Genomic DNA, 22,055 nt, shown 5'->3' with positions numbered 1-22,055 from the left:
CCTCACTTTGAATACTGTGTACAATTCTGGAGACTGCACCTTCAAAAGGATATAAACAGGATGGAGGCAGTCCAGAGGGCGGATACTAAAATGGTCAGTGGTCTTCGTTCTAAAGCATATCAGGAGAGGCTTAAAGATATAAACATGCATACCCTGGAATAGGTGAGATAATAAGGACTGTCTTCCATACATGGTAGGCAGACCTCTTTCAAAGGAAAAGAGGCTCTAGAATGAGGGTGAAAGTGGTAGATTCAAGAGTAATCTGAAGAAATATTCCTTTACAGAGAAGGGTGGTGGATGCATAGAATGGCCTCCCCATGGAGGTGATGGAGACAAGGTCAGTATCTGAATTCAGGAAGGCATGGGATAAATGCAGAGGATCTCTGAGGAAGTGGTAGGATTGTAAAGCTGAATAAGGAGAACTGAATACTGTTGCTAAAGGTAGTTTTGTAAATATTGCTACCCGTAGCATAAGACTTCGGGGTAACCTGCGTGGAGTGGCAATTACTTCCATAAGAAACTTGCTGGGCAGACTGAATGGACCATTTGGTCTTTTTCAGCTGTTTTATTACTATGTTACTAAGTCGGTGTGGATGGGCAAACTGGATAGGCCGTAACGGTCTTTTTCTGCTGTCATATTTTTAGGATTTTCAAAGACAGAAAACACTCTCTGATTGTACTGCCACACCTCCATCTGCCATGACCTGCTGCAGGCAGAGAGTTGCAAAGGAAGTTGATCTGTGCAGTGATCTCTGCCCTGTCACCCCCCTGGGCCTAGGCACTTCTATGACACGCCGGATTGAAGAATCAGACTGGTTTTTTGTGCCACTAATACCAAATAAGGCTCTTAATACATGCTACTGACTTGGCCTGGAACAGGAACCTTTTGGCAGACTTCTGTCCCCTAGTGCCACTAACTCTAGGGCAGGATCTGCTCTAATGGAGCCTTTTTGGCTGCACTGGGCCTGCTGGTCGGTATAAGGTGTAGTTCTACACTGTCCTAACATTTTTTTTGAGAGATTCATAGTGCACCCTAGGGATAGAGGTGGTAAAAGAACATTGTTGATATAGTTGTACTTAGAAAGTTTACTTCCCTTACAGCTGCTGAAGAAGCCAGAAAACGATGAAAGGGATTCAGAAAAAAAATTTAAATCAAGAAAGTCAGAAAAGGAGAATCTGAAAGAGGAAAAGATCACCAGTGGGCAAAGTGCAACATCGAAACGATCAGACGGTGAAACAAAGGACGAGAAGATAAAGAAGTGAATATCCTGCACTTGTTAATGTTCTGAGCAGGCTGTACGGCATCGCAGGAATGAGCCTGCTCAGCAGGACAGGGAATATCCCAGAGAGAGAGATTTTAAAGCATCTCAAGATTAGAATCAGAATCTGGTTTTATTCTAATAAATTTTTCCAGTGCACTTCAAAGTGGGGACTTTGTAACACCAACAGTGCAATCTCATGTTGAGGGAAAGTAGAGTGGCCCTTGTCGAATGGCTGGATTTAAGATTATGGCACCCATAGACAAGAGGGATGCTCTTGGAGATTGCAGACCGTGGGGTAGAGTTCCCACTCAGTTTCTGGGTACTTCAGTATGGGACGCCCCAGTCACGTGTCTTATGATGCCTAAATCCAGCCCTGGTCTTCCCTGTTCATTTCTGCACATAGTACAAAATGTTTGTTGTCATGCATCACACCTCATAGAGTGCTCCCATCCTTAGAATTTGCTGCTTTTTTGTGGTTTTATTTGCCTGAGGTGCTACTTTTATCACATGGCAAAGACTTCGCTCCTCCTGCAGGTGGTGTCAGCACTCACGGGTTGCCCTCCCCAGGCTACTGCTGTTAGGTCAGTGGGCGTCTGCAACAAGCATTTTGCTTTGTAGGGTTTCCATCCAACATATCTTTTCATGCAGGGCATCCCGCGTCTGTCCTGCTGCTCTCACAGTCAGTCAGGTTTTCAAGATGGCCATAATGAATATGCATGAGAGATGTATTATGTACTGGCTCTCCAGTGTATTCAAATTTATCTCATAACTGTTTGAGTATGTATACCTTGAACAGCTGACTGACTGAGGGGTCATCAGGACCAGTTTGGGAAGCCCTGGTTTAGAGTGAAGTACCAGAAGGTTTTTATTAAAGGCAAAGCACTTGCCGATGTCTTCAGTGGAAGTCTGCTAGTGCTGCTTATTTGCTTTTATTTGACCAGCGAAAGATAACATTTAAAGTTTTAAAATAGAGACATAAAGTGCGGGTATAGCAGTCTAGGATTTTAAAAATGATTTTATCTTCAGTATCGTGCTTCTAGCTACCAGGCACTGTTGATGACATGGAAGACACCCGAGTTCTCAGCTGGTGGAGGAACGGAAACTCCTGCACCAGCTGAGAATATCTGAGGTGTGCGTCATTTGCCTTCCCCACCCCCCTCACCAGCTGTCCTAGCCAGGAGAGCCAGTCCTGAGTCCCTGGCAGCAGGACAAGACCGTCTTCCCAAGCCCACTCATCCTGTTGTATCCGCAGATCTGAAGATGAGTGCGGGAGAGACTTCCGGGAGAAGGATTATGAGCGGGAGCGAAGACTGAGAGAGAAGGAGAAACTGAGGCGCTTGGAGGAAGATCGGCACAAGCAGAGGGAGCGATTTGAGAGAGAAAAGACATTCCGGCGAAGAGAGGAAGAATTCAGAAAGGGGAGGGAGTTCTACAAGGAAAGGCCAAAGAAAGAGGAGCTGGCGGATTATTCAGTGAACAGCGATAAAAGTGAGAGAGCCAACAAAGAGGACAAGAAAGAGGATGCGACTAAAAGGGATCGCATAAGGAACAAGGTACTGTGGCTCTTACCTGTTATCGTGTGAGTGGGGTGGGGTGGGAAGAACACAGTGAAGCTGAAGGCTTCAGTTGCCTCACGCTGTGTGCCAGTAATTCTGTGGAAGATGGTAGGGGTAGGCTTTTGCTAATGGTAGTAGAGCTGATCTTGCCCTGGTAAAGCAGCCCCTTATCTGCACAGATCATCCCTATGGCAGCCCTTTAGCGTTGCCAGGAGAAACGAGTTCCTGTGCTTACATGCCTGAGGAGTCTCGGTACTGTTGGAGAGTAATAAAGGAATTGATGCAAGTAATTGGTGCTATATGTTTTCCCACAGATAAGCAGGCTGAATTAGCCATGCTGTCTGGGATGTCCCCCGGCGGCCTGAGGCAGGAACTTCTAGAATGTTCAGAACTGTGCACCTGCGCGGCCCATTCCCGCGCAACTGCCTGCATCACCTCAATTCTGATTTTTTTCCTGTGCAGCTACTGGACGTGGGTCTTCTCTCTCTCGCACGCCTCTCAAGTTTTCTTCAAGTTCTTTTCTTTCTTTTTCTCTCTTCACCTCTGTGAACCCCAAGCAGCACTTTTCAGTACTATCATGGCTCCGAAGACCCCAGGCTTCAAATGTTGTCAAATGTGGCAACATTATGTCCGTCATCAACAGAAATAATTACTGCTACTTATGCCTGGGGCCGGACCATGATCAGACATCCTGCTGTAACTGTGGCAGGATGTTTCCGCAGGCCCAGCAACAGTGGGCCACCAAAATAACCAAGCTCTGGGAGATGGAGGGAGCCTATTCGGGCTCTTATGCCCCCATTTACCATTCCACACACTCTTCTTCGGGCAGGGAGCCCAGAAGGCTGGAGGATCATTGGAGCTGTCCTCCAAAAAGGCTCAGGGAGTGAAACACCCCAAGAAGTCAGGAGGTAAGGGCACAGGTGACAAACTCTAACAAGGCCCTAGTGCGATAAGTGTTGCGACGCAGAAGGGGAGCGACCCTGCGCTGAGTATGTCGACCCATTCATTATCAATGCAGGGGAGCTGGCGCACAGTTGATGCATGAAGCATAGTGTGGACTGGCGCACAGTTCCTGATGCAGAGCGTCGACAGACCGCATCAATGAAGCATCCAAAGCGGACATCAACTGGCGTTGCATCAACACAGTCAATGTTCAAACATGCATCAATGGAAAAACCCACATCGGGAAGTAAGGCGAAAGATAAGTCCCGCCATATTCAATTGACGCACTCAACGCAAAAGTGTAAGGCATCGCAGCTGTCTTTCATTGAGGGCTCCCAGGATCCAACTAGACAAGACCCCAAAATGGTCTTCACCCCAAGTGAGTTGGAGGACTCGGGGGCTTTTGACGTAGATATTCTTCACATCCCTGGGCATTCTTCTTCATCCTTGGACAGGAGCAGTGTTAACACAGAACTCTCAACCTTCTCAAGATGGAAAAGAAGTTTGCCCCAGGAACTGTTAGGAAAATGTCATAAATCCCATGATAGGGATATGAAGCATCTGGACCCTTTTTATCATCAGACCACCGGTTCCTACCTATGGGACTAAGAGGTATGAGAATCTTGAGACCGTCCGTGGTGTCTCACCACCTACAAAGAAGAGGAAAAGAGCTTCACCCTCCCCACATTACATGCAGGGTGCGGCCTCGCAGGCCATGTCACAAATTACAGGAATCATGCAACTTTTTTCAACACTTGAGAATTGGGTCAACAACTGCTAGCAGTTGTTGACCCAATTCTCAAGTGTTGAAAAAAGTTGCATGATTCCTGTAATTTGTGACATGGCCTGCGAGTGCTTCTAGCCCATCAGAAGAAGCCTCTGTCCATTCCATTCCTCTTCCTCCCCCACCCCCCAGGAGGTGACGATGCTGCCGGTGACTGAGTCCAATAAGCTCCAGACCGGAATGTGAACCGGCGTTCTCTGAGTTCCTTCACAGGCATACCCTCAGACCCCCCCCCCCCCCCAGAGGACCCACCTGAACTATCTTCACCTCCTGAGGACCTTTCATATTCTAGGTTTATTGAAAAGGTGGGAACCTTCTTGAAAATTGAGACCAAAAAGTTACCAGATCCAAGATTGGAGGTTCACGGGATCCTAAAAACATTTGATGCCCCTTCAGAGCCAATAGCACTCCCTTCACACTCTGTCATGAATAAAGCATGGGAGTTGACTTTTTCTGCACCCTGCATGTCCAGAAAATTGGACCTGAAGTTTAGAATGAGAAAATCCCTGCATTATGGACCAGTCCAGTTAGCCCATGTGTCCGTGATAGTGGAATCTGCCAAGACGTGGGCCAAATGTACCAGACTATACTCCAACATGCCTCTGGGCAAAGATGCCTGATACCTCGACAGTTTTGGTAAGAAGGTATTCCAAGGTGCGATGCTTAATGCAAAAATTCAGCAGCATCAATTTTTATCTTTATAAATGCCTTCAGGGACTGAAATCGGAGGGGGACCAGACCAGAGGTGATCAATTGGCTCTATTCTTCGAAAAGAAAATCAACAACTTACTTGCACCTCTGACCCCATCAAACAACCAGCCTCCTTCCGTGTACAACCCTCCCCCATCTATCCAGAAACCCCTACTCGAATCCTTTGAACTCACATCTTCCCTGGAAATTGAATCCATACTCAAGAACATGAAACCTTCGTCCCATCCATCCGACCAACTACCTACTAAACTCCTACTTACCATCCCAAACACCATAGCAAAGCCTTTGGCTGACATTATAAATTGCTCCCTCTCTCAAGGAACTGTCCCTGACTCCTGGAAAATTGCTTCAATAAAACCTCTTCTAAAGAAACCCAATCTGGATCCAGCCAACTCAGCAAACTTTCGTCCTATCGCCAAACTAATGGAAAAATTAGTCAACAACCAACTCACAGATTACCTACACTCCCACAACATTCTCTACCCTTCCCAGTTCGGATTTCGGAAACGCCTAAACATGGAATCCCTCCTAATCTTGCTAATAGACAACATCCTAATGGGCCTAGAAAGGCCAATCCTTTCTACTAGCTCTACCCGACATATCAGCAGCGTTCGACACAGTGAACCACTCAATCCTCATCAACCGTCTTTCGGAAATCGGCATATCTGGCTCTGCTCTCAATTGGTTTAAATCCTTCCTCAATAACAGGAACTACAAGGTCAGAATAAATGATAAAGAATCCCACCCCATCTCTTCCAATCATGGAGTACCCCAGGGTTCGTCTCTCTCCCCCACTCTATTTAATATTTATCTACTACCCCTATGCCAGCTCCTAGAAAGTCTTAACCTGACACACTTCATTTACGCTGTCGACGTGCAGATCTTGATTCCCATCTCCAATACCCTGAATTTCTGGAACAGCTGCCTTCACTCCATCAATCTCCTCCTCTCTAGCCTCAACCTTGTCCTCAACACTTCCAAAACGGAACTCCTCGTCATCTCTCCTAATGACTGCAACCCCCTCATCAGCAACCCAATCATACCAGTAGTGAACCAGGTGAGAGACCTCTGAGCTATTCTAGACACCAGAATGAACTTCAAAAAGTTCATAAACACCACCACAAAGGAATGCTTCTATAAGCTACATGTTCTAAAACAGCTTAGACCCTCCTACTCATTCATGATTATCGCTCAGTCCTTCAGGCCAAACTGTTTTCAAAAATTGATTACTGTAACGCATTACTGCTCGGACTTCCCGCCTCCACAACTAAACCATTACAGATGCTCCAAAATGCCGCAGCTAGGATCCTAACAAATTCAAGACGAAAAGACCATATCACACCGATCCTCAAAAACTTACACTGGCCCCCCATCAACTATAGAATCTTGTTAAAGATCTTGACCATTATCCACAAAACCATTTACCATCAATCCAACTCAAAATTCCACTCGAATTTCACGCCTCTATGAGACCGATCAGAATGGCATATAAAGGATCTCTCCAGGCTCCCCCTACTAAATCCTCAGTTCACCCCTCCATTCAGAAACGTGCTTTGTCCACAGCAGGACCCTCTCAATGGAACTCACCAACCCCAGAGCTCCGCCAGGAACAATGCCCTTACACCTTCAGAAAGAAACTGAAAACTTGGCTTTTCAAACAAGCCTTCCCTTAATGGGCCACATCACAATAAGGGATGGCACACTACTTCATCTCTCATAACTTCCATTCAAATACCACCCGGTTCCAATAATAACTTTTAGAACACTGACCGTTCTCCCGCCTCAAACCAGCTCCGTCCCGGTAATAATGCAAGCCTCCCCGTTAATTTTCAAGCCCTGCCCCCCCCCCCACCTTAGGCCTCCCCCTCCTCTAGAACCCCTCTCCCCTGTCTCTACACCTCTCCGTGCCTCTGTCGCCCCTGACAGATGTCCCCCTCACCTGAAAAACTGTTCTGTTTGAATACCTATTAGACCATTAGCCTTTGTTTCTATTATACGTTGATTGTTATTTACTCTTTTCTATAGTAGCACTATGTTAAGCTAATTCTTCCTATCTTAATTGTCCTGAATTTGATCACCCTGTTTTTTTGTAACTTTCTCCTATATCGCTGGTTACCCTTTGTTTTGCTGTGAACCGGTACGATAAGATATTTGTCTTGAGTATCGGTGTATTAAAAGATTTTAAATAAATAAATAAAATAAATAAATCAATTGCGAAATCAAGTAATAGTGGACATGGAAGAAGGCTTATGTCACTTACTCCATACTATCTATGAGGCCTTTGAGACATCGGCTTGTACTTCAGCGGCATCCATTGCAGCCAGAAGAATAGCCTGGCTCAGGGCAAGTGTGATTCATGATGATGTATGTGAAAAGCTGGTGGATCTCCTGTGCAAAGGTGACAACCTGTCGAGGACAAGCTTCGTGAGACTGTTTCTCAACTCAAGGAGCAAAGCGCCTCAGTTTCCTCGCTCATGTCATCCATGGAACAGGCATCCATTAGATGTTGTTATCCATTATACAAAAAGCGCTTCTATCTGAGACGTACAGACCATTCTCATCCTAATGGTCCCTGCCCTACCAGCAGCAGAGGCAATAACCACAGCAAACTCAATCATGGGATGTGGCAGAACCCAACGCACTTAGAAGCCATCTCAAAATGACAGCCAAAAATTGCAGTAGCCTTTTTGAACTTGACTCTGCCACCTCACTTCTTTGTCACAAGCTTGGAACAAATAACATCAGATCGTTTGGTTCTCAGTGTAGTGCAAAGTGGTTACTGCCTGAACTTTCAGAAAGTTCTGACGTTACCCCACCTTACTCCACCCTTTGGGGGAAAGGAACAAAATCCTTCTCCAGCAGGAAGTCCAGTCATTGCTTCAACAATGGGCAATCCAGGTTGTGCATCAATGTCAGCACCATCGGGGATTTTATTCTCAATACTCCCTCATTCCTAAAAAGAGCAGGGGGTTGTGGCCCATTTTGGATCTTCAAGCCCTCAATTTATTTCTCCTTTGGGAGAAATTCTAGATGACTTCTCTCAAATCCATTCTGCCTTTTCTGCAACCCAGCAACTGGATGTGCTCCTTGGAGATCAAGGATTCCTACTCCCACATTCCAATGCACCCTTCTTCCTGGCACTACCTTTGTTTCCAAGTGAACCCCCAGCACTACCAGTACAGGGTCCTGCCGTTTGGCCTATCATCAGCGCCCAGAGTGTTCACAAAATGCTTAGCAGTAGCTGTGGCCCACCTTCGCAAGAAGGGAATAAAGGTTTTTCCCTACCTAAACAATTGGCTGCTCGTTGCCCCGAATGAAAAACTACTTCACACCCATTGGACTCAAACCATAACCTGTCTCGAAAATCTGGGATTCATCATAAATTACGAGAAGTCCAATCTTGACCCCTCTCAAACTCTACAATTCATAGGTGCAGTCATAAACACTGAACTTTGCAAAGCCTTTCTACCCGCAGACAATATTCAAACCTTTTGGGATCTAGCCTCAATATTGAGAAACCTATCGAATCCCACAGCTCAGCAAATTGTCATGGTTTTGGGGCACATGGCTGCAGCGATGTATGTATTTCCCCATACTCGCCTTCACATGTTCCGAATTCAATGGGGTCTCAAATCTCAGTGGTCTCAGCTCAACCATCCTATATCACGGAAGGTGGTCCTGACTCAACCGATGATCTTGGACTTGGATTGGTGGCTAACACCTGCAGTCGGGAGCGCCTTTCCGGAACCTAGCGCATCAGGTTGTCCTGACAATGGATGTATCCACAAGGGGATGGCATGAACTTGTTCTACACTACAAGACACAAGGTCTTTGATCCCCCAGTGAGAAAACTTTCCAAATCTGCTGGAGCTGCAAGCTATAAGGAACGCCATCTACATCTTCTCACTTCGTCTAGAGGGAAAGACAGTCATGGTCTATACAGACAATCAAGTGTCCATGTTTATATAGAACAAAGAAGGCGCGTCCGGTTCCAAGATTCTTTACAGGGAATTGGTCCTCATATTGAAGTGGGTGTTGATGCACTCCATATGGTTGCAAGCGACCTACCTGCCAGAGATAAAGAACACAGAAGCCAACAGGCTCAGCAGAATCTTTCATCCCCATGAGATGGAACTCCACCAGGATGTGGCGCACTCCCTCTTCTGGAGATGGGGGACGCCCCGCATAGATATTTTCGCAACCGAATGCAACATGAAGCTGCCGGAGTTTTTGCTCTCTGTACCTGTGCGATCAGAGAATAGCTCAGGATGCCTTTCTGCTTCGTATTCCCTCCCGACCCCGCTAATAAGTTGAGTGTTTCAAAAGTGCATCACGGAGAAGTCAGATCTCATCCTTGTAGCGCCGGCGTGGCCCACACAGCCGTGGTATGCCTACCTCGTGCATCTCTTCATACAGTCAACGGTCCCCCTTCAAGACAGGGAGGACCTCCTAACACAGGAAGATGATACACTACTTCATCCCATACAAGACTCGCTTCATTTAACAGCATGGAGATTGAAAGGGGGAGTACTAGGTCATCTTCCTGTTCTGATGGAAATTCAGGATATTCTCATCTCTTCCAGGAAGCTGTCCACAAGAAGGAATTATGCAGGTAAATAGCACAGATATCATCATTGGTGCATGTTTGTATCGCTCAATCCCTTTGGATCCTCACTGGAACAATTACTCAAATACCTGCATTTACTGTACGCATCTGGCCTGGCAGTTTCATCCATCAGAGTACACCTCGGTGATATAGCAGTTCAGGGGGATTCAATATCAACGCAACCCTTAGTATCTTGTTTCATGAGGGGTGCATTGAGACTCCGCCCTCCGATCTCATGCTCTGCAATCCCGTGGGACATACACCTGGTTTTAGAATCACTCATGCTTCCACCTTTTGAGCCAATACAAAACGCTTCACTGAAGTTCATCACATGGAAAGTATTATTCCTAATAGCAATAACCTCAGCAAGACGCGTCAGCGAGCTTCAAGCACTAGTACACTACCTGCCTTATTTGAAATTCTACCATGACAAGGTTACTTTACAGACCCATCTGTCCTTCCTTCCAAAGGTGGTTTCATCCTTTCATCTGAATCAGACAATAAAGTTCCAACCTTCTTTCCCAGGCCACATGCCTCCAGGCGGGAAAGTCTAAGCTGGATTGCAAGAGAGCCTTAGCATACTATAAGCAAAGGACTCATTCATTTACAGGCATTCGCAACTATTCCTCTTCTTCAACCCAAATGCTCCAGGTTTACTAGTATCCAAACGCTAGCCAATTTGCTTACTCAATGTATTCACTTCTGCTTCTCTTCTAGATCAGAATGTCTAGAATCAAAAGTCAAGGCACATCAGCTGAGGGCTGTAGCAACCTCAATTGCCCACCTATGTAATCTGCTGGTTCAGGACATATGTAAAGCAGCTACTTGTTCCTTGCTGCTTACCTTCACATCTCATTGCTCTCTCCGACAGCAAGAGTTCAGATGCATCTATGGAACAAGAAATTCAACATTACGTTACTAGCTCTTAAGATTGTCCACCACTCGCAGTGATCCTCTGCACACAGACTATTCTTAAGATGTCTGCAAAATGCACCATTTGTAGACATAACAAACCCTGTGCTTCGTCTTCCCTAGCTGGGAACTACCAGAAAGCATGGCTAATTCAGCCTACTTATCTGTGAGGGGAAAAAGCAAGTTTGCTTACCATAAACTGTTTTCAGTAGATAGCAGAATGAATTAACCATGTGTCCCCCACCCTCCTCCCCAGACGGTCTCTATTCTTCTGCCAGCACTTATTCTTTCTTGCGGTTTGTTGCTTATCTGTGCTTTCTAACCAACTGAGGCGATGCAGGCAGTTGCGCGGGAATGGACCGCACAGATGCACAGCTCTGAACATTCTAAGAGAAGTTCCAGTCTCGGGCTGCCGGGAGACGTCCCAGACAGCATGGCTAATTCATCCTGCTATCTACAGAAAACACAGTTTATGGTAACAAACTTGCTTTTTTGAGCTCTTCTCCATCATTCTACCCCTGGTGGCTGTCTGATCCCTCTGATACCTGCTAAGTTCTACAAGCCTGAGCTTCTCTCCAACAAGCAAGATGACCAGAACTTCTAGGCTGGATTACTTTTTCTAAATTAATTCTAGTTGTAGTATTTTTTTCTTTTTTTAAATCTGCAAATATTTTGTAGCTGTAGCTTTGTACTACAGGCTTCTCCACTCGGCTTTAGAACACACTTCTGAGCAGCTTCCTTGAAACCCCGCCCCCCAATTAAGGCCCTCCAGTGATATTTTATTCTTTGTATTTTTGTATATTTAGATGCATTTTTTTATTTCCTAGCGTGAAGCCAGATGGGCTATATTCCCCTGCCAGCAGATGGAGGCAGAGTCAGATTTCAAAGCTGATGTCACCCTAGATATACTCCTGCAGTGACTTTAGCCCTTCAGTATTTCTCCATCACTAGCAAATGGTGGACATACCTCTCCTTATGGGGATTGCTGTACTTTTGAGAAGGAGAAATTCTACATTTAAATTGGAGAAAATATTGAGTCCTGCTCTCCTGCGATGATACCTAAAGGTCCCTCCCCCAGTTGAGAATTCCTGAGGCGATTTCTGAGATCTCTCAGAGGTATGTCTTGGTCTGGTAGCCGGTTCCCGACGTCGACTTTACTGCTTAAGCAGCTGAAAGGCAGCAGGTGCAGCAAGCCAAGCGCATCAGTTATGGCTAAACCCCTCCCCGCAGCCGGAGACTCTCTGTACTCAGCTGGTAAGGGCTGAGGCCCAGGTAAGTGTAAAAAAAAAAAAAAAAAAAAGAGAAGATTTACCTTCTGATCAGAGACATTTTGAGGGGTTTCGGTAAGACTTCCTCCGGTCTTACTTTCTCGGTGCGCCATACCGATGTCGTTCCCAATCCCATTGGGGTAAGAGGAAGTGGGCTTCTGAGCGAGTTGAGCGGGCCCCCAAGTGGGCTAGAAGTAGTGGGATTTTGATCGTCTGAGGGGGGATACCGCATTCCTTGCACCAAGCCTCAAATACTCTCCAGACATACGTTAGGGATGTAGTGAACTTCCGCGCGTGGAGTAAGGTGGCAATTACTGCCCTAGAATATCCTTGCTGCATCAAGTGAGCCCTCTCAAGGGCCAGTCTCTAAGACAGAATCGTCGGATCTTCATAAAGGACTGGTCCCTGCTGTAGCAGGTCCCTGTGCAGTGGGAGGCACATGGGGGGTCTCCACTAGGAATCTCCACATATCCGCATACCACGGACACTTGGGCCAATCTGGAGCTACTAATAGGACTCGATTCTGCGAATGACCCTGCCCAGCAGGGGCCATGGAGGGAAGGCATATAGCAACTCTTCTTCCAGCCAGGTTGAACGAGAGCATCGATCCCCAGAGACCACGGATTTCTTCTGCAACTGAAGAATCTGGGAACCTTCACATTGTGAGTGGCGGCCAGAAGACAGCTATGGCTGTGGAATTGGTCAGCAGATGAAACCTCCAAGGCAAATCTTACAAAGATGCCCTTTAAAGGATCACTCCTTTTTGGAAGCGAATTGGAAAAGCTGGCCAGTAAATCGGGAGAGTCTCCAGTTTCCCGGCTACCAAAAGATAAAAGAAAGCAGTTGTAGTGCCCCTCACCCATGAGGGTTTGATCCAGAGGCTGTCAATGCTTTCGCCCCTACAGAAACTCAACATTTCAGAGGTCTCAGTTGGCAGCCCAAGAGAGGGTCAGGTTTTATCGCTTGGATGTACAGGCAGAGAGAATTCAGCCTTTGCAAGGGCAGTGTCAACTGGACCGCGGGAAACCTCTCGCTCCAATTGGGAGTAGCTTTTGTATATCCCATTAGTCCTGAGTCCATCTCCCCGAAGAAACCTTAAGAAATGGAGAAATTACACACCTGATAATTTTGTTTTCCTTAGTGTAGATAAATGGACTCAGCATCCTGCCCACGGCTGCCCAAGAACAGTGCCAAGGATTCACCCGAGGAGTGGATATAGGGAAATTGGTTCTTTCCTGCTAATTTTCGTTCCTGTAATACCACAGATTAGTACAGTCAACTGGGTTTATGCATACCTGCCAGGAGATGGAGACAGAAAAAGTTTTACTGACACTGCTTCATAATCCCTGGTGCCACTTGCGGTTCCTCAGTATTAATCTGTACCTAAGCACAAAACACTTGCAAAAACCTGTAAAACTTATAAAAACTATTTCAAATCCTGAAAAATTTGTAGATTGTATCAAAACGTACAACTGAGCGGATGACTCTCCACCTCCATAGGGCGGGCGGATTCTGGACTGATCCGTGGTACTACAGGAATGAAAACTAGCAGGTAAGAACCAATTGTCCTTTCTCTGTACATACCCAGATCAGTCCAGACTCCTGGGATGTACCAAAGCTTTCTACTGAGGGTGGGACCTGGAAAGTCCTGCTCGCAAGATACTTTCGCCAAACGACCGAGATTCCGGATCCCCTACATCCAGATGATAGTGCCTTGCAAAAGTATGCAGTGACTTCTAAGTCGCCGCTCTACAAATTTCCTGTGGTGAAACCAACTGGGCCTCCGTCCACAAGGCTGCCTGAGACCATGTAGAGTGAGTCCTCAAACCTTCAGGTGCCTGATGGCCCTTGAGAATGTATGCCGAGCCACCTCACAATTGTAGCCTTGGAAGCATGAGTACATTTCTTCAAATCATTACCTTGAGATATTTCAACAAAGCCCTATGGACGTCCAACAGCCAAAGCTCCCGCACATGAGGCGCAGAAGCATCCAATTCCAGAAAAGCTGGAAGCTCCACTATCTGATTAACATGAATAGCCGATACGACCTTCAGAAGAAATGAGGGTACTGTCCGCAAGGACTCTCCTGAGTCCAAGATCTGAAGGAATGGATCGCGGCAAGATAAAGCCTGCAACTCGGAGATTCTCCTCACAGAACAAATGGCCACTAAAAAGACCATCTTTAGAGTCAAATCTTTAAGCGTTGCTCTGTGGAGAGGTTCAAAAGGTGCCTCACAAACCTCTGATAATGAGATTAAGATTCCAGGATAGACAAACTCTCCTCACCGGAGGATGCAAATTCTTAAACACCCCCCCCCCCCCCCCCCCCCCCCCCGAAGAAACCTAACCACATCTGGATGGGAAGACAACGGGCAACCTTCATACCTCATAGACGAGCAAGAGCCGCTGCCTGAACTCTGAAAGAATTGAAAGCCAGGCCCTTCATCAAACCTTCTTGAAGGAAAGACAAAATCTGAGATACCGAAGACCGTAAGGTCTGTACGCCTTTAGTTATACCAATAAAACAGGAGGGTAGGTTGTCTAAGAAAGCCGTTTAGGCAATGATGTAGATCAGACACCAAGGAATGTCCAAGTTAAATCTTTATTTGAGAGCAGACGTATATTTTGTACTTGTGCACAAGTACAAAATATACGTCTGCTCTCAAATAAAGATTTAACTTGGACATTCCTTGGCGCCTTTAGTTATACACCATGCCTCAAAAACCTTCCAGACTCTGACATACAACAACAAAGTAGATGTTCGTCTAGCCTGCAGAGGAATAGCAATGACTGCCTCTGGGTACTCTCTTCATCTCAAACACCGCCTCTCAAAAGCCAAGCCGCTAGACAAAAGCAATCTGCCTGGTCTGAAAATATGGGGCCCTGTGGAAGCAGGTGTGGAAAATGACTGAAGCATAATGGTCTGTCCACTACCATGTTGACCAGATCCACGAACCACAGCCAACATGGCCACTCCGGGGCTACCAACACCACTTCTCACGGATGTCTCTCTATCTGACGCCATACCTTGCCTACCAGAGGCCAGGGTAGCACCAGAGCGTCTACTCCCTCGGCCCCGTATTCCCGTCTTTGGCTGTAAAAGCAAGATACCTTTGCATTGAGACGAGTCGCCATTAGATCCACGTGGGGACAGCCCACCTCTCTTGGATGAGCTGCATCGCTGTCTCGAATAACTCCCACTCCCCTGGATCTAGCATTCTGAGACTTAGAAAATCCGCTTGAATGTTTTCAACCCCTGCAGTGTGTGACACCACTATCTGAACAAGTGCTGTTCTGCCTAAAGAATTAACTCCTAAGCCTCCTGGGTTTCCGTTTGATTCGTGGTTCCTCCCTGCTGATTGATGTATGCTACAGTCATTGCATTGTCCGACAAGACCCTCACCGACCCTCTACCTTGAACCAAAGGTAGAAAAGCAAGTAACGCTGGTCTCTAAGCGATTGATAGACTAAGAGGCTTCTTCCACTGACCAAGTGCCCTGGGCTGACTGTCTTTAGCATACTGCTCCCCATCCAGAAAGACTGGCATCGGTAGTAAGAATTATCCAATTTGGGACCTCCAGATTGACATCACTTATTAGATTGGACGTCAGCAACCACCAAGACAGATTATCCCGTGCATGACCATTGAGAGACAAGGGCTGATGAAATTCCTCCGATAACGGATTCCGCTGTGCCAACAGATCCCTCTATAGCGGTCTCATATGTGCAAAGGCCTATAGTACCAACTCCAGCGTTGAAGCCATCGAACCCAGAACCTGCAAAAAATCCCAGGCTCTCGGCACTTGCAATGTCAATAAGTGCCGAACTTGCTTCTGTAACGTGCACACTCTCCTCCTTCAGGAAGATTTTGCCTTTCATTGGGTCAAACCAAGCTCCCAGATAGTTGCGAGTCTGAGATGGAATTAGGTGGCTCTTTGCCATATTCAACACCCAGCCTAGAGATTCCAGAGTAGGAATCATCTTCTGCACCGTGGTGTGACAATCGTCCTCAGACTTTGCCCTGATGAGTCAGTTGTCTAGATAAGGGTGTACCAACACCCCCTTGCCCTTTGCCACCACCATAACCTTGTTGAAGGTGTGTTGCGCCATGGCCAGCCCAAAAGGGAGAGCCCAAACTAGAAATGCTGATCCAGTACCATAAATCTCAGAAAATGCTGGTGATCCTGACGAATGGGGATAAGTAGGTATGCCTCCATCAGGTCAAAGAAGCCAGGAACTCTTGTTTGCGCACCACTGCAATTACAGACCACATGGTGTCCATTTGAAATCTCTTAACCTTTAACTCCGCATTTACCCATTTCAAGTCCAGAATCTGGTGACAGGTGCCTTCTTTCTTTGGAACCACGAAGTAAATGGAATATCAAACTTTGCCCCGTTAGTGCAGAGGAACCAGAACCACAGCCCCTAATCTCTGCAACCTGTCTAAAATCTCCTGAATCGCCCAACACTTTTCTTTTGACCCACAGGGGGAGACCAGAAACAGGTTGTGAATGTGATGCGCAAATTCTAATGCATAACCGTCTCTCATTACACTAAGAACCCACTGATCCTGAGTGATCTTGGCCCACTCCCAATAAAATCGTGCTAGACGACCCCCTATAAAGGGAATGACTGAGTGGACCGGCCTTGCTTCATTGTGAGGATTTAGCCCCTGTAGCCCCACCTCCTGTGGAAGCTCTGAAGGGCCTTCGACTGCCTCGAAAGGACTGCCCCCCAGGCCTGACCTCAAGGAGAAAACTGCTTCTGCGAAGCTGGGGCTCCTCTCACATGAAGAGACATTCTGCCTTCCTGAAACTGCAAACGAGACTGATAGGACCGCTTGCTCTTAGGCTTGTCCTCTGGCAACTCGTGTACCTTATTCTCACCCAGCTGCTTCATCAAGTTTTCCAGGTCCTCCCCAAACAAAAGATGTCCCTTGAAAGGCAACGAACCCAGTTGGGACTTATACGACACATCCACCAACCAGTTATGCAGCCACAATAACTGCCTGGCTGGCATAACGGATCCCATGATACGAGACAAAGTATCCGCCATGTACGCAACCGATGCTTGTAAGCATTCAGCCTTAACTGCCTCGTCACCAGACTTCGACTGCCTGTCCTGAAGTTGTTGTACCCAGCACAGGCATGCTCTTTGCATGAAGCTGGAGCAGATGGCGGCCCGCAGACTCAGGGCCAACACCTCAAAGATCCTTTTGAGGTGGATCACCAGTTTCCGATCCTGAACATTTTTCAAAGCCGCGGAGCTAGCGACAGGGATAGTCGTCGTCTTTGTGACCGCTGAAACCACCATGTCCACTTTTGAAAGAGAAAAAAGCTCCAACATCTGTTTAAACAAGGGATAAAGTTTTGCCATTGCCCTTCCCATTCTCAAGCCGGAATTAGGAGCACCCCACTCCCAATCCGCCATCTTTTTCACAGACTTAGGGAAAAGCTCTCGGGGGAGGGGGGCCCCCCAAAGCCTATCCAGGAACGGATCTGCCTCTTTCATGTCTAAGTCTTCCTGAGGGACCTTTAGCCCCAGCTCCTCCAGAACCTGAGGAATCAAAGGACCTAATTCCTCCCTCCGGAACAAGCGGAGTATCTTGGGGTCACCTCTCTCCGAGATCGGAATATGCTCCATATCATCTCCTGGAATCATGTTCACAGCATCAGGATTAGCACCCTGATCCCCCAACACCACCACCCCCAAATCCTTGGAGGCCTCCTGCGACCCAACCGAGTCATCTGAGACCTCACCAACCTGAATAGGACCAAGTCAATGATGCACCATGGAAGGCCGGTTACCACGTGACCAATTTGGGTCTAGGAGCCAAGTCCTGACCCACCAGGGATGGAGACTGGGACCCCAGCCCTGCCTGCTGTACCAAATAAGCCTCATGGAGCAGCAGGACAAAATCAGGTGAAAAAGAGCAAGCAGCAATTGGAAAATGCGTGGCCTGAGCCCTAGTGCACCCAGAAGTAGGCAGATCTAAACTAGCTGCCTCATCTGCCCCTGCCCCTCCACGAGACCCAGGTGGACTGGGGAAAGTCTCGGGGGAAAATCCACCTCTCTCTCCGGCGCGGGTAAAAGCACTTGAGCACCCAAAATGACTGCTGTTCCCATGCCGATAGAGACCGAAGGCCGGGCACACAGACTTAGCAACCGTGGCAGTATCGGCACCCTGCTTCCTTCTGATGGAGACAGAGAAATACTGAAAAACTCCAGGTGGCACCAGGAATTCTGAATCAATGTCAGTGACACTTTCTCTGTCTCCATCTGCTGGCAGGAATGCATAAACCCAGGAGTCTGGACTGATCCTGGTAATTACATTGAATGAGTCCAAGAGATTACGGGTAAACCGTCGTCCAATCTTTATATCAGGGCATTTGTTTTCTTACTGGGGTTCAGTGTTTGATTGCTTGAGTACAGTTATGGTTATCTGTTTTTTTAATCATATTTTAAATCAAGTTTTTTCAATAATGTGTCCACATTGGCTTTTGAAGAGAATACTGAAGGGCAGAGGACACTGCAGGGGTGTTTCTAGGGTGACGACAGCTTTGAAATCTAACTCCGTCTCCATCTGTTAGCAGGAAAGCACATAACCCATTGGTCCTGAGGAAAATGAAATTGAGGTAAATAGTTTCTCTATTATAAGCACATCCTTGGTTTTCAAATGTCTTTTCAGATTTTAGCAGGTAGTGATCTAGCTATACCTCAGCAGTGACTAGCACATATTTTTTGCATCAGGTAGCATGGTACAGTAATACAGGTTCATAGTAGGACATACTGAGCAGGACATGCTTACAAAACCTTAAATCAATTTATTTTGGGGGAAGTAAACATACAATTTTTTTTTTTTTTGACTAGCTCACCTCATCTAGTTTTTTGGGCTCCTAATAAAAAAAAAAAAAAAAAAAGGGAGGTGGGGTGGAGAGTAACTTTTTTTTTTTTTTTTTGTTTTGCTGAATGAATTGTTAGGCCAGGTAGTGCTGCTGTGGTTTCTGGCTTCAGCACTGGCCCTGTGTGTGGCCTCTGCATTGCCAGGGTGTGAGGGAAGACTCGCCTGCATTGGATAGTGCTGTTCAGTGTGTCTCTCTGTGTCCATCGAACCTAGCAGAGGATGAGGTATCCCTAGGTACCATGTCATCTCTGTTCCTTGCTGATCACCTAGCCCAGTTTGAGGGGGAAGGGCGGATCATCATGTAGTGAGTGGTAGCGATGGAGATAGGGGGTGATGGAGGGGTTTAATGAGTGCGTGAGAGACACACTGAGCACAGCATGTTCTGGCATTATTGTAACTCATGGACAGGCCTGTGTGACACGGCATTTTCATAAGAGCAAAAATGCCATACTGGATCAGACCAAAGCTCCATTGAGCCCATCAGCTTCTCTGAGACCTTGGCAGTCCGGGTCACAAGTACCCAGCAAAAAGTAGATCCAAGCCATCAGTCTTTTCCCAAATGCCAGCTTTTTTTTCTCTCTCCAATTGCAACTTACGTTGACAAATCAGCTGTGGGCGGTACAGGCAGCTTTTTGGTCACTTTAGCTTTATGTATCCCTCTCTATAAAACTCATGGTACCATTTAAGAAACAAAAAGAAATAACCATGTTGACAGTTCTGAACTTTAGCAGCTGCTTATTCTGCTGGCTTTCACTTGCCATCCAGCCCAGCCACACCCTGCATGATTGAAGCTCTTCTATTCTTAGGAGGAAAAATGAAACTGATTTCTGTATTTGGTGGTGGTGTGAGCATGCATTGTGGGAAAAGGCTTGGAATTGGCTCTCTATTTCCTTGTCTTAGCATCCATCTAGTCATTAATGGAAGGTGTGGTTTTACACAGACTGATCTGTTTTCCCTTTAGGACCGCCCGGCAATGCAGCTTTACCAGCCTGGGGTCCGGAGTCGGACTCGGATAGCGCACTGTGAAGACGGCACCCCGAAGTCAGCAGAGCAGGGTGCAGACAAAAAGCAGGAGTGTGAGACACACGAGATAAAAGAGGAGGAGTGAGGACCTGAGAACGTGGCTTGTTCCACAGGTTCGCACAGCCACACCATGGACACAGCAAGCCAGAAGTGCCTTCAAAGAAAGGAGAAGGGGGAAGGAGGCAGGTAACGATGTCTTGCTGCTTGGAGCCCAGCAGAAGAAAGCGTAAACTGTTCCTAGAGATGGCGTGGGAGTAATGTGGGTTCTTACTGTAAAAGTCAGCATTTTCAGTTCTCAGAACTTCTGGGCTTTGATGCTGTAAGAAAAAAAAACAAACAAAAGACACATTTCCCAGGATGCAACACAGATCTTATGTGGCCTTAACAAGAAATGCCAGTCCTCCATCCCCAACCCTGGCTCTGGGATCTGACAGCAGGCTGCTTGCACTACTGCACTGTGGGTCAGTGCTCAGTGCACTGAAAAGCGAGTTTTGCAGTGCTCAGCAGAGTGCTGTGCATTTGGGTCCTGTGCAGCCCTTTTGGGTTGACCCATGTCCACAGATATATATATATGTGCCAGAAAGAACTGAATCTGCCACTCTGACCAGTTCAGCCTTTTAACAATGTGGAAATCCCCTCCCTGCAGGGAAACGAGCCAGGTCAAACTATCTGAATTGAGCCCTCGGTGTGGATTTCATTTTTTTACAGCCATTACAATGTTACCAAATGAACATGTAATCAACATGTGGGATCACTCCTTAATAACAGCTGTGCTTGGCAGTGTTGGATCCCTTTTGAGAAAGCTCTTTCTTGTATCCGTTTCTTCCATTCTGAGATGATTATTCTTTGCCTGAATGTTCATGTCATACCTGCTTATGAATCCAGACATCTGGATAGAATAACCATGCAAGCAATTAGCTTCTCCTGATGTCCTTTATTATTATTATTTTTTTAAAATCCAGATAACAATGCATTTCGCTTCCTAGGAGATTAACCAGGTCTGATATTTCTCTGTTTAACGTTTCCTTTTTCCATTATTGTACATTGCATTTTTTGTTTTTAAAGGTGGTTCGCTGTTGGGTAGGATGACAGTTCTGTTTCCAGCTTATCCTCCTTGCTTACTTCACAGCCCAGGGAAATGTTACTAGTATTGAACGCCTTTACTTTATCACGTACTAGCTTTAATAATTTTGTACTAAATACAATAAAAGTTATCTATAATTTAAAAAAAAACTGGAAGTTGCTCATTATTTACACTTGACAAACCTGAACAGTTCTTTATAGAAAATAGCTTTATTGAATAAGATGTAGGCAGAAAATAGGAAAAAGTCATTTTTAAATAAGGTTCCTATGTCTATATCCAGTGCCCTCAGTCTCCCACAATGCCATGGGAAGGGCTGCAAAATATAGCCCTTGCTGTGAAATCATCATGGGTGAGCCAAAGGCAGCAGCAGCCTATGCATCTCTTCCCCCTTCTAGCCCTCTGCTTATATGGATGTGGTGATTGGAGAGGGATCAGTGATGGCACTGTTCCTCCCGCTACTTTCTTTGCCCCCCCTGGGGCTTGAGAGTTGCAGTTTGAACAACATAATTCAAAAGCTCTGGCTCCAGGCAGCAGAGGAAGAAGTAGCCCTAGCTACAATGACATCTCTGTCCCTTGCTGATCACCTAGCCCAGTTTGGAGGGGAGGGCAGATCATCAAGTAGTGAGTGGTAGAGGTAGGAATAGGGGGAGATGGAGGGGTTTAATGAGTTGAGTGAGAGGGTCAAGGGAGGGGGTGGATTTGCTCTCCTTCCCTGTCCTCCCCTCCTTTCTCAGTGCACATGTCAAAATGATTTTATTTTTATAAAGTAAACATGCAAATTTATTTAATATGCAATATAAATGTGCCACATAATTGCTACCGATTTCAGAAAGTATGCTGCAGAATTTTCTGACTCTTGCCACAAAATCTACCCTTGCACTGCTTCAGAAAACTAGGGGATGTGGCATGATTCCCCCCTTCATCCTCCAAAAGCCCGTCCTCTCGCTCATATTTATCTGACCAGAGCCCTGTGTATTGTCCCATATAATGGAGCCCAGTTTTG

General features: G+C 46.5%; 1 protein-coding gene across 1 annotated transcript in view; it reads left to right on the top strand.

Annotated features, from left to right (window-relative positions):
* Positions 1-21,201, top strand: part of UPF3B (UPF3B regulator of nonsense mediated mRNA decay) — a 53,033-nt gene extending 31,832 nt beyond the window's left edge. Inside the window, exons 8-10 of the mRNA XM_029607828.1 lie at positions 1,102-1,259; positions 2,515-2,815; positions 19,907-21,201. Coding sequence (XP_029463688.1) covers positions 1,102-1,259; positions 2,515-2,815; positions 19,907-20,053 — 606 coding nt within the window. The 3' untranslated portion in view covers positions 20,054-21,201. The remainder of the gene's footprint in view (positions 1-1,101; positions 1,260-2,514; positions 2,816-19,906) is intronic.
* Positions 21,202-22,055: the final 854 nt, after the last annotated feature.

This window comes from Rhinatrema bivittatum, chromosome 6, assembly GCF_901001135.1.
Source record: "Rhinatrema bivittatum chromosome 6, aRhiBiv1.1, whole genome shotgun sequence".
Lineage (NCBI taxonomy): Eukaryota > Metazoa > Chordata > Amphibia > Gymnophiona > Rhinatrematidae > Rhinatrema > Rhinatrema bivittatum.
The sequence above is the reverse complement of the archived record's forward strand: the minus strand, read 5'-3'. Positions and strand labels throughout refer to the sequence as shown.